At 54.8% G+C, this 11,670-nt stretch overlaps 1 protein-coding gene and 1 pseudogene across 13 annotated transcripts in view; one reads left to right on the top strand and one right to left on the bottom strand.

The window, feature by feature from the left end:
• Window positions 1-4,978: 4,978 nt before the first annotated feature.
• On the top strand, window positions 4,979-9,134 carry LOC129016273 (uncharacterized; annotated as a pseudogene).
• The window catches only part of GAS8 (growth arrest specific 8), a 29,000-nt gene continuing 25,052 nt past the window's right edge, over window positions 7,723-11,670 (bottom strand). For 12 of the 13 annotated variants that reach the window (XM_063654624.1, XM_054455515.2, XM_054455506.2 and 9 more), the window contains 2 exons: window positions 10,449-10,514; window positions 7,723-9,788 (listed from right to left, as the gene is read on the bottom strand). In XM_063654624.1, coding sequence (XP_063510694.1) covers window positions 9,639-9,788; window positions 10,449-10,514 — 216 coding nt within the window. In that variant the 3' untranslated portion in view covers window positions 7,723-9,638. Of the gene's footprint in view, window positions 9,999-10,448; window positions 10,515-11,670 lie in introns of all 13 variants that reach the window. The other variant, XM_054455505.2, reaches the window with a different exon arrangement.

Genomic DNA, 11,670 nt, shown 5'->3' with positions numbered 1-11,670 from the left:
TGGTTCTAGCCGGTCTACAGAGAATGACCAGGCAGTGGTTCTAGCCGTTCTACAAAGAATGATCAGGCAGTGGTTCTAGCCGTTCTGCAGAGAATGACCAGGCAGTGGTTCTAGCCGGTCTACAGAGATTCATCAGGCAGTGGTTCTAGCTGTTCTGCAGAGAATGATTAGGCAGTGGTTCTAGCCGGTCTACAGAGAATGACCAGGCAGTGGTTCTAGCCAGTCCACAAAGAATGACCAGGCAGTAGTTCTAGCCGGTCTTCAGAGAATGTATAGTGAGGGTCGTGGCACCCTCTACTTCACCTTGCAGGTCAGAGGCCCAAAAACTCCACCCTTGAGTCATGCTAACAGTGCCATTTTTTGAACACTGGACCCAGAGAGAGGCAGGAAGCTCAATCACGAATGCACACATTTCTCCTCTCATACATGTTCATGACATCTCGAATAGCTTATGGGAGTATGTATATTTGGCCAAGCCATTCAGTGAAATCCCGATCTTATTCTTCTGTCCCTTGAAGAGCCTATTTCTGGCTTCTGGCCAGAGGCTATGCTTTCCACCCTGTCCAAATGACCAGGCTGCAACTCTTTATGAGAAATAAAGCTTTCCTTTCCAAATTTGGGAAACCTCATCATTCTTCAGTTGACAAACCTAAAGAACATATGTAGAAGTGCCCTTAGTGATTTTTCCTATGAGAATAAAAGGGATCAGCTGAGATTGATTCAGTCAAGCTGTAACTCCCCAAAATATACGAGGCAGTAGAGAAAAATGGCTAGAGGCAGTATTTGTGAAATGAAGTTAAAAATTTAGTTTCTGCCCTCAGAAACAATTATTAGGGGCCAATTAAGTGGACAGGGACCCATGGAGAACTGCTAAACCCTCAGCAAATGACAACTCATCCAAACTCTCACACTAGGAGACTCGACAGAAGTACTCCAGCAGGGCTTCCAGCAGTGTAAGGCCGCGCCCCCAGGAGGAGACTCGACAGAAGTGCTCCAGCACGGCTTCCAGCAGCGTAAGGCCGCGCCCCCAGGAAGACCCAGCAGCACTTCCACCCTTGCTGCTTCCATTGAAACAAAAGCTCCGTGCAGGAAGGAAATTTTACCATGCTCCAGCCCAGGTGTCCCCAAACTTTTTGGCACCAGGGACCGGATTCATGGAAGACAATTTTTTCACAGATGGGTTGAGGGGAGGGTTGGGATGATTCAAATGCACATGTATAGTGCATTTTGTTTCTATTATTATTGCATTGTAATATATAATGAAATAATGACACAACTCACCATAATGTAGAATCAGTGGGAGCCCTGAGCTTGTTTTCCTGCAACTAGACGGTCCCATCCGGGAGACAGTGACAGATCGTCAGGCCTTAGAGTCTCATTAAGGAGCACACAGCCTAGATCCCTCACATGCGCGGTTCACAATAGGGTTCGTGCTCCTCTCAGAATCAAATGTTGCTGCTGATCTGACTGGAGGCGGGCTCAGGAGGTAATGCAACTGATGGGGAGCAGCTGAAGATAGAGATGAAGCTTCCTTTGCTCGCTCACCCATGCGCTCACCTCCTACTATGTGGCCTGCTTGGGGACCTCTGCTCTAGCCAACTTCTGATGATAAGCCCCAACCTCCCTTTCTTGGAGCATTTCCTAAAAAGCTTACAGTTTGTAAATATGTCTTGCAACTCAGAAGGGCCTCTCTCAAGGCCTGAGAGCCCTCCCTTTGAAAGGTAATCATCAGGAAGGGTGAGGCCTCTGTCTCCCAGTCTCTGCAGGAGAACAGAATCCTGTTTGAAGACAAAACTACAACAAACTCAGTTTAAAGATCCCAACTGACCTCATTTGCAATTCTAGAATTGCAACACTTCATTCCACAAAATAAAATTAGTGTTCCAATGAGTCAGAGAGAGGAGGTTGGCTCTACAGACAGAAAAATGTTGTTCAGGCCGTACATTGTGTCATTACTTGATATCTCAGACTACACACTGCAGATGTCTTTATAATTTTGAAATGTTTTTGTATTTTATTATAACTTATTTAAAAACCAAAGATAGGCTACTTGTATATTTATTACGACAATTTTCTGGAAGCTAAGAGTCTTGAAGATGATGCTTCTTTTTCAAATTTGCCTGAAGGTGCCATAAAGGCCCTGGGGTGTTCGGCCAGGCGCGGTGGCTCACGCCTGTAATTCCAGCACTTTGGGAGGCCGAGCTGGGTGGATTACCTGAGGTCAGGAGTTCAAGACCAGCCTGGCCAACATGGTGAAACTCTGTCTCTACTAAAAATACAAAAATTAGCCGGGCGTGGTGCCACACACCTGTAATTCCAGCTATTCAGGAGCCTGAGAGGCAGTCGAATTGCTTGAGCCCAGGATGCGGAGGTTGCAATAAGCCAATATCGTGCCACTACACTCCAGCAAGACTCTGTCTCAATTTAAAAAAAAAAAAAAAAAAAAAAAGGCCCTGGGGTGTGGAGCCTGGTCATCTCATTAAGGAAGTTTCTAGAGCACATGACATCCCAGTGGGGACCCTGGTTTTCAGAGAGGGGCAGATGCCAGGAGGTCAGGCATGGCTGAGGGTCTCAGTTTCCCTGGGAAAGGGGACTCTGCAGTCCCTCTTGGTCTAGGTGGGAGCAAGACGGGGGGTTTACCCTGGAAAGGCCAGGAGAGGAATTCTGACAACCCCTCGGTCTGCCGTTCTCCCTCCTTAGGCCACTGGCTTCTCCTCTGCAGGGAGAGTCTCAGGAGAGGGGGAAGGTTACATGGCAACCCCCAAAAGGACTGATTATTGTTTTGTCACTTTATTCATAACATCTCAGACTTTCGAAAAAGCGATACAAGCCCACTAGAATTTCTCAGAGTACAAAAGGTTAAAGAGTTAAAATAAATATATTCCATCTGCAACTGCTTATCTCTAGAGGTGGTCACTGAGATGACTGTTTTGTGTATCCTATTATGAAATATTCCAATATATGGCCTCCCTGTGCCTCACTTTCCTGCTTTATAAGGTAGGGACAACAATACACCATGAGGTTGTTATGAGGATTAAATTAGCTAATCCTTGCAATTCAGTGAAAGCTAGATACAAATTTACAAGCTTCCCCCCTTTTACACACTGTTTTCTCCTTTGTCACTAGTTGTTTTTCCAGGAGAATTCTCATCTTACACACAAATGGGCCTCGTGCTTTTTAAAGGGCTGCAGAGTACCCCGGTGTTTATGGAATTTTCCCCACTGGGGCCAGTCTGGTTGTCTCCGGCCTCTGGCACCCATGGGCATTTGCCATAACAGGTGTGAGCCTCTCTTTGGGATTATCTCCTATAAACAGAAGCCACAACAAATGTCATGCGCGTTTGGATCCCAAATAGATGTTTCCTAACTAGTCCCAAGGTAAAGTTGTAGCCAGAATACTTCCAACCTTTGCTGAGAGGGGTCTCCTCCCTTGCCTTTGAGTGGCCTAATTCTTAATCTACAAATCACCCATGCTGAACACCCAAGAACTGGAAATGCAGCTTGACAGGAAGAAAGAAGTTCCCGGCCAGGCGCGGTGGCTCACGCTTGTAATCCCAGCACTTTGGGAGGCCAAGGCGAGCTGATCACGAGGTTAGGAGTTTGAAACCAGCCTGGCCAACACAGTGAAACCCCATCTCTACTAAAACTACAAAAATTAGCTGGGCGTGGTGGCAGGTGTTTGTAATCCCAGCTACTCGTTGCTAGCACCAAGGAGGCGGAGGTTGCAGTGAGCCGAGATCGTGCCACTGCACTCCAGCCTAGGCGACAGAGCGTGACTCCGTATCAAAAAAAAAAAGTTCCCAGATCCCAGAGCAGGACAACCAGTCCACCATCATGCGGGTGCAGCGTTTTCCAGATTTTAAATAGAGAATGTCCGTTATTTCATTAATACATTGTGGCAGGTGAACGACTGCCAGTGGCTTGAGGATAAAAGAATTTACCAAGACAGTTGTACGTAAGAGAAGGCAGATTTACTAGAGAAAGCAGGAAAATACGTTGCCAGAGAGAGAAGACGGGCAACCAGCAGAAGAGAAACTGACTGCACAGAAACAAAGGCTTGCTGGAGAGTTTATGGGATAAACTCGCCAAGGCTGCAGTGCGTTAATAACCTTCAGGCGTCTGGTGAGACTGGGGCGCAGGAAGAATGTGTTATTTGCCGTGTGTCTGGAGGGCTGTGTGTCCTGGAGCATGAAGAAGGCAGACTAGTAGCTTATCTGCTTTCTCTGTTTGCTTTCCCCTGCCTCCCTTTCCCTAATTAGGACTTCACATATATAACATATAGTCAAAATGTGTATGTGTTCTCTATATATTACGTAAGGTTAATACAACGATGGATATTAGCCGGCACACGCAGTTCTGTGGCTTTTCTCACTTTCTGCAGGGCACGGGCCTCCACCCAGCGCTCATCCACCGCGCGTTGCGTGGAGGAAGGGCGGGGGGAGGCCAGCTCAGAGAGCTTCACCTACGGAGCCATCTCAACAACCTGAGGAGTCACTACTGCTCCCATTTTACAGATGAGAAAACCGAGGCAAGGTCACAAGGCCTGTCGGGGGAAACTTACTTACCCTGTGAGGGGCTTGCATGAGAAACCTGCGGGCCTCTGAGCCTCCCAGGGGAGAGATGGGCCCCGCGCCGTCCCCGTTCCCGCGCAGGTCTCCTTGGGACCCAGCTGGCCCGCCCCCATCCCCCCGCCCCCGTCTCCCGTCCCCCGGCCCCCCTCACCGCGGCCCCGCCCCGCCCCCCTTCACCGCGGCCGCGCCCCGCCCCCCTCACCGCGGCCCCGCCCCCCTCACCGCGGCCCCGCCCCGCCCCCCTCACCGCGGCCCCGCCCCCCTCACCGCGGCCCCGCCCCGCCCCCCCTCACCGCGGCCCCTCCCCGCCCCCTCTCACCTCGGCCCCGCCCCGTCCCCCGCCCCCACCACCCCCCAGCAGGTCCTCGCGACTCCGCTTCCGGGCCCCAGGTCTGTGCGCCCTGATTCCCCACCAGCGCACCTTCCTGGGCACAGCCCCGCTGGGGCCCTCCTGGTGGGCACGAGGTGGTCCGGGGCGGGATGACCGGCCCCGCCCTTCCCTTTGCCCGCGGGCGTCGCAGTCCGACAGGGCAGGATGAGCTCCCGGGCCGTCCCGCGGCTGCTGAGGCTCCAGCGACACCTAGGCTCCCAGGAGGTTAGGGGACCAGGCCTGGACCTGCAGGGCTCCTGTTCCCTCAGCTGCTTGCGGGGGGCTGAGCGTCGAGGGCCCAGGAACAGGGACGCGGAGGAGAGCCCAGTTCCGGGAGAACCACCCCAGAGGCTGGAACTGAGGGCCTGGGGGGAATGGGCCATTTCGTGGGGCCGTGGGTGGGAGAGTGGGTGTCCCCAGTGGGGCAGGGGAGCCAGAGGGATTGGGGGGGGAGGGTCGGGAGGCACAGGCTGCGCTGTTTACGTTTGGTGCCTCATCAGCTGACTAGGCAATTCCAGTCACCCTTGCCCCGTCCCCTGGGCAGCTGGGAGAACTCTGTCCAGAGGGTTGTTTAAGCCCCACAGCTGGTGTGGACGCAGGATTGGGGTGGGTAGGCGGGCACAGGGCTCCAGAGGCTCACCCTGGCCTCCTTTTCCTGGCCCAGGGCAGCAGCATGGAGCCTCCGGACAGCCTACTGACCACCCATGTGCTGGACACCAGCTCGGGGCTCCCAGCCAGAGGCCTCTGCCTCCGCTTGTCCTGGCTGGAGGACCACAGCCAGCAGTGGCTGGAGCTGAGAACAAGGTAGGAGAGAGGCCCTGGGAGGGCGAGTGCCGCCCTGAGACAGATGGCGGGGACTAAGGGGCCAGGCAGTGAGGCTGGAGGGCGGAGCTCACCGCTGCCGACCCTCCTCTCAGCCCGGGTTGGGAGTGAGGTTGGGAGCTCTGTCTTCTTCTCTCAGCCCGTTTCCTCCTCTGAAAATACAGGGATGAGGAGAGAAGCTGTTTCCTCCCTCCCTCCAGCCTCAGGCCCCTGTGACCCTGATGTGGCCGGAGTGAGTTTCTGCCTCTCCCTGGCAGCTGTGCCAGGGTGAGGGCAGGGGGTGGTGGTTAGGTGAGGCCTGAGGTGGAATCGAAGACCTCACTGTCACTGAGATCACGGGTAACCTTGTGCCAGGCAGTACGCTGGACATTATTTCCATTCTTTTCATTCTCCATACACCCTGTGGGCCAGCACCATAATTAACCCTTCTACACATGGGAAGACTGAAGCAGCAAGCCCAGGTACGTGCTGGGATTCCCAGCCAGGCCTGAGGGGCAGTGTGTCCCTCAGCCTCCAAGAGGTCTTGCTCACTGCCCCAGGCACAGGCTCTGCGGGGCACTTCCAGAGGCAGATGTCACCCACCCAGGCCTTATGGCCCCTGCGTAAGAGGCAGGCCCCCTCCCTTCCAGCCAGAAGGGCAGGGCTGGGCCCATAGGATCAGAGAGAGTCTGACCATGCCACTCCTACAGTCATTTGGTCCTTCACAAAAGCTGAGACACGAGGGGTCCAGGTCCCACCTGAGAAATGAGGACAGCACTGTGTGGGCTGCGCATCCCATGCAGGGTCACAGAGACCCATTACCCCATGCACACACGCTATGGTTTTGTTGTTGTTGTTTTTGAGACAGTTTCGCTCTTGTTGCCCAGGCTAGAGTGCAATGGTGTGGTATCAGCTTACCGCAACCTCCGCCTCCCGGGTTCAAGCGATTCTCCTGCCTCAGCCTCCCTAGTAGCTGGGATTACAGGCATGCGCCACCACACCGGCTAATTTTGTATTTTTAAGAAAGTGAGGGTTTCTCCATGTTGGTCAGGCTGGTCTCAAACTCCCGACCTCGGGTGATCCGCCCACCTCGGCCTCCCAAAGTGCTGGGATTACAGGCATGAGCCACCACGCCCAGCGCACTCTTTTTTTTTTGAGATGGAGTCTCCCTGTCGCCCAGGATGGAGTGCAGTGGCGCGATCTTGGCTCACTGCAGCCTCCACCTCCCCAGTTCAAGCAATTCTCTGCCTCAGCCTCTCGAGTAGCTGGGATTAAAGCACCTGCCACCACCCCCAGCTAATTTTTGTATTTTTAGTAGAGACAGGGTTTCACCATCTTGGCCAGACTGATTTTGAACTCCTGACCTCGTGATCCACCCACCTTGGCCTCCCAAAGTGCTGGGATTACAGGTGTGAGCCACCTCGTTCGGGCCTGCTCTTTCTAATCACAGTAGAAGCGCACGCTCTAAAGACCAGCTGGCAAGAATGATGGGAGGTTTTCCAGAGGTGACTATGGGCAAAGCCACGGTTGTTCAGAACCCTGATAAGGGACCAGGGCATACAACACGGACGCTCCGTGGAGTTGGACAGGCCCACTCTCTGGGTGAGGGTTTGGTAGTTATTGACCCAGAAAGCCACACACACTTTTTTTTTTTTTTGAGACGGAGTCTCGCTCTGTTGCCCAGGCTGGAGTGCAGTGGCTCCATCTCGGCTCACTGCAACCTCCACCTCCCAGGTTCATGCCATTCTCCCGCCTCAGCCTCCCGAGTTGGGACTACAGGTGCCCGTGACCACACCCAGCTAATTTTTCTGTAGTAGAGACGGGGTTTCACCATGTTAACCAGGATGGTCTCGATCTCCTGACCTCGTGATCTGCCTGACTCGGCTTCCCAAAGTGCTGGGATTACAGGCGTGAGCCACCGCGCCCAGTCAGCCATACACAATATTTTAAGTGAAAACCACAGGTTATAAAACAATACAAATAGTATAATCCACTTTATGAGTTATTTTAAGTTTGTAAACAAATATACTTATGCATAGAGAAAAATCTGGAAAATATATGCCAGCTATAAAGTGGTTATTGCTCATGGGATAAATTGTGGGAGACTTTTTCCCTTTTTGCTTCTCTGTGTTGTGATTTCCTAAAGACAGGGCAGTGGTGTCCCTAGACTGCTCTGGAACTGCAGGCCCTAACAGCCTCACTGTGTCTGCTCACCCAAGTCTGACAGGTGGCAGGGCAGTGTCTGAGGCCCACTGGGATGCAGACCCAGGAAAGCTGGGGTGGGGGGCTTCTGGTCCCCATCTCTGCAGCCTCATCCTCTCCCCAGCTACACAGACCCAGATGGCCGTTGTCCTGGACTCCTGACGCCGGACCAGATGAAGGCAGGCACCTACAAGCTCACCTTCGACACCGAGGGCTACTGGAGGAAGAGGGGACAGGAAAGCTTCTACCCATATGTGGAGGTGAGAGCCCCAGTGGGCTGGAGGGGGCTGAGGCCCATGACTCACTGGGATCTGCAGGCCAGGTCCTGCTGGCCGGGCATCATTTAGGCAGTGGGCAGACTGGTCCTGGGTGGTGGCAGGTAGGTGAGCTCACTTGCTTTGAGCTCCCAAAAGAAAGGTGTCCAGGCAGCAACAGACTCTATGAGGACACACCCGTCACTCACCTGCCCAGGGTCAGGCTTTGTGGGGAGGCTGGGCCAAGGGTGATTCATCCCCTCTTTGTTGACAGAGGTTTTCATCTGAGCCAACTCCAGCTCTCGGGGCCTAACCTCACTGCCTCACTCCACACTGCAGCCACCACAGAAGCACCTGACTTGCTGGGCTGTGGCTTCTGTGGAGTGTCCCTCTGGTGCGGAAGGTTCACCCCATCCCAGACCCTCAGTCTGGGCTGCTGAATTCTCCCAGCGGTGTTGGGGCCAGATAGGTGGTTTGCTGCCATCCCCTTATACTCTCTCCTGGCCTCTGCGTCTCAGGTTGTTTTCACCATCACCAGCAAGGCCCAGAAGTTCCACGTGCCCCTGCTGCTGAGCCCCTGGTCCTACACCACCTACCGAGGGAGCTAGAGCGAAGACTGGCAGCGGGAGGCTGCCTGCCCTTTCCCACACGCTGGCTGCGCCCACCCAGCCCTCAACAGAGCGGGCTTCGTGCTCATCAGGGAGCACTGGCTCACCACTTCCTAGGGAACTCCTGGCCCCCTGGAGAATCCCACTGGGCAGCTGTGACTCAGGTGTCAATAAAGTCAGTGCCAGCACCTGCAAAGCTATCCATTCGATGGGACAACAGTGGCGTGAAGACAGGCAGCACAGCGCGGCACGGCCTCAGCCCCCAGGTGAGTGCGGGGCACTCTGAGAAGATGCTGCTGACTGTGGTCGGAGGTGAGGCCAGGGAGTAGGCCTGGACACAGGCTGGACGTGCTGCACCCAGGGAAGGGAGCAACAGGGACACCATGAGTGAGGGTCCTGCAGGTGGTTCTCCTCCAGGGAAGGGAGCGACAGGGCGCCATGGGTGAGGGTCCTGCAGGTGGTTCTCCTCCACGGAAGGGAGCGACAGGGACGCCATGGGTGAGGGTCCTGCAGGTGGTTCTCCTCCAGGGAAGGGAGCGACAGGGACGCCATGGGTGAGGGTCCTGCAGGTGGTTCTCCTCCAGGGAAGGGAGTGACAGGGACGCCATGGGTGAGGGTCCTGCAGGTGGTTCTCCTCCAGGGAAGGGAGCGACAGGGACGCCATGGGTGAGGGTCCTCCACAGAGCCAGAAAGAGGCTGGCAAGAACATGTGAAAAGCTTTCATTTGCTGATGATAAAATCTAAAAAACGTGCTGTCCTTGGTGTGAAAAGGGGTGTCATCCCGAGAGTGTTCCTAGGCTGGCTCTCTGGGCTGTGGCCCCCCAGGGGGGCAGCTACGTCGGGGTGCCCACCAGTCCCGCGGGACCCTGGCCCAGCGTCTGTCCGATCACAGCTGTTTCCAAGGGCTTGAAGCCCACGTTGTCCAGAGGGATCCCGAAGGCCAGCAGCTTTGCCTCATATGTGCGCAGCAGGTCGTTATGGGCCTGTGGAGACAGGGTAGTGTCAGGGAGCTGAGGGTCCCAACGCTCAGGACCACCAGAGCTGAGTGCAGCTCCACGGAGGGGCAACATGAGCATCACGGTGTAGAAGGATAAAGCCAAAGGCTTATCAGTCATTTCCCGTGTGGGACGCAGCACCAAGCACCTTCACTGCGTTGGCTCAGGTAGCATGACAGGAAGAGGCTGTCGCTATTCCTATTCCACAAATGAGGAGACAGAGGCAGAGGGCAGGGACACTCAGAGCAGAGCTGTGGTCTGGGAGGGCTCTGGGCCCTGGCTGGGTGTTTCCCACTCAGGTTCTTCACGCCCTCCCTTCCCCTGTTGAATGACGTCTGTTGCCTTCCCCAGTGGGCACAGCACCTTCTGACTCCCTGCCCAGGGGAAGGGGCTGACCAGGAAGGGGTCCACGTCCCCCCCTACACCCATCCCAGCAGGGACGTGGCCTAAACAACAGTGCACTGCCCCAGACCACACAGAATCCAGATGCTCTCGGCTATGACTGCACCCTCGCGTGGGGACAGTGACAGCTGCCTTGTCAAACGAGGTACAAAGTGGGCACAGGTGGGGTCCTCAGAGACCATCTGCATTTAGAACAGTGTGGGCACTGAGGGGGTGCCCCTGAGGGAGGGCAGGGCACATACATACCTTACAGACCCGGGCCAGCTCATACTGCAGGTCCTTGATGGTGCTGTTCTTCGATTCCAGAACATCCTGAGGAGAGAGAGGTGATGGAGTTTGAGACTCATCTTTTGGCCGAGGCAATGGGGGTGGCCTGGGGACTCCAGTGGGGATTCTGAGAGATCCAGCGAATAGCAGCCTGGTTTGATGGATGCATCCATCCACAAAGGGTTGTCAGCAGAAAAAGGTCTCCAAGGGTGGAGAGAAAACAAGGAAGAAACAGAACTGGAAGCCTGAGTTTGTACAACCTGCCTTTCCATCAACAGTCCAGGCCAGGCACTGCCGCTCACACCTGTGATCCCAGCAGTTTGGGAGGCCAAGGAGGGCAGATCACTTGAGGTCAGGAGTTTGAGACCAGCCTGGCCAACGTGGTGAAACCCCGTCTCTACTATACAAAAAGTAGCCGTGCATGGTGGCTCGCACCTGTGTAACCCCAGCTACTCGGGAGGCTGAGGCACGAGAATTGCTTGAACCTGGGAAACGGAGGTTGCAATGCGCCGAGATTGAGCCACTGCACTCCAGTCTGGGTGACAGAGCAAGACACCATCTCAAAAAAAACCTCAAAAAACAGTCCAGACCCACAAGAAATGCAGATGAGGTGAGGGCAGTCAGCGTGCAGCCACACTGTGGAAACTGGCCACTAAACACCACCTACATGTTGCTTAAATTTCTTGAGGCTTGTGAATGTACTATCTCACTTTTTTTTTGAGATGGAGTCTCGCCCCGTTGCCCAGGCTGGAGTGCAGTGGCGCGATCTAGGCTCACTGCAACCTCCGCCTCCCAGGTTCAAGGAATTCTCTGCCTCAGCCTCCCAAATAGCTGGCATTACACCCGCTACCATGCCCAGCTAATTTTTGTATTTTTAGTAGAGACGGGGTTTCACCACCTTGGCCAGGCTGGTCTTGAACTCCTGACCTCGTGATCTGCCCACCTCAGCCTCCCAAAGTCCTGGGATTACAGGCGCAAGCCACCATGCCCAGCTATCCCACTTTTTTGTAACAGAAAAAAGCAGTCTTCAGCAGCGCTGGCCCCGCCCAGATGTGGGCAAGGGTCTTACCACATGGCGAGGCAGGGACTTCTCGGGCTCCTGCCTGTGGGGCACTGCCGGGCCCAGCCTGGCTTTAGAGCCGTCTCTGCTGCCCACTGACACAGCAGCCCCCTCACACCTGCCCAGCCGCGAACAGTGTCC

Source organism: Pongo pygmaeus, chromosome 18, assembly GCF_028885625.2.
Source record: "Pongo pygmaeus isolate AG05252 chromosome 18, NHGRI_mPonPyg2-v2.0_pri, whole genome shotgun sequence".
NCBI classification, from domain to species: Eukaryota; Metazoa; Chordata; class Mammalia; order Primates; family Hominidae; genus Pongo; species Pongo pygmaeus.
Note: the sequence above shows the minus strand (reverse complement) of the source record. Positions and strands in the feature narration are given on the sequence as shown.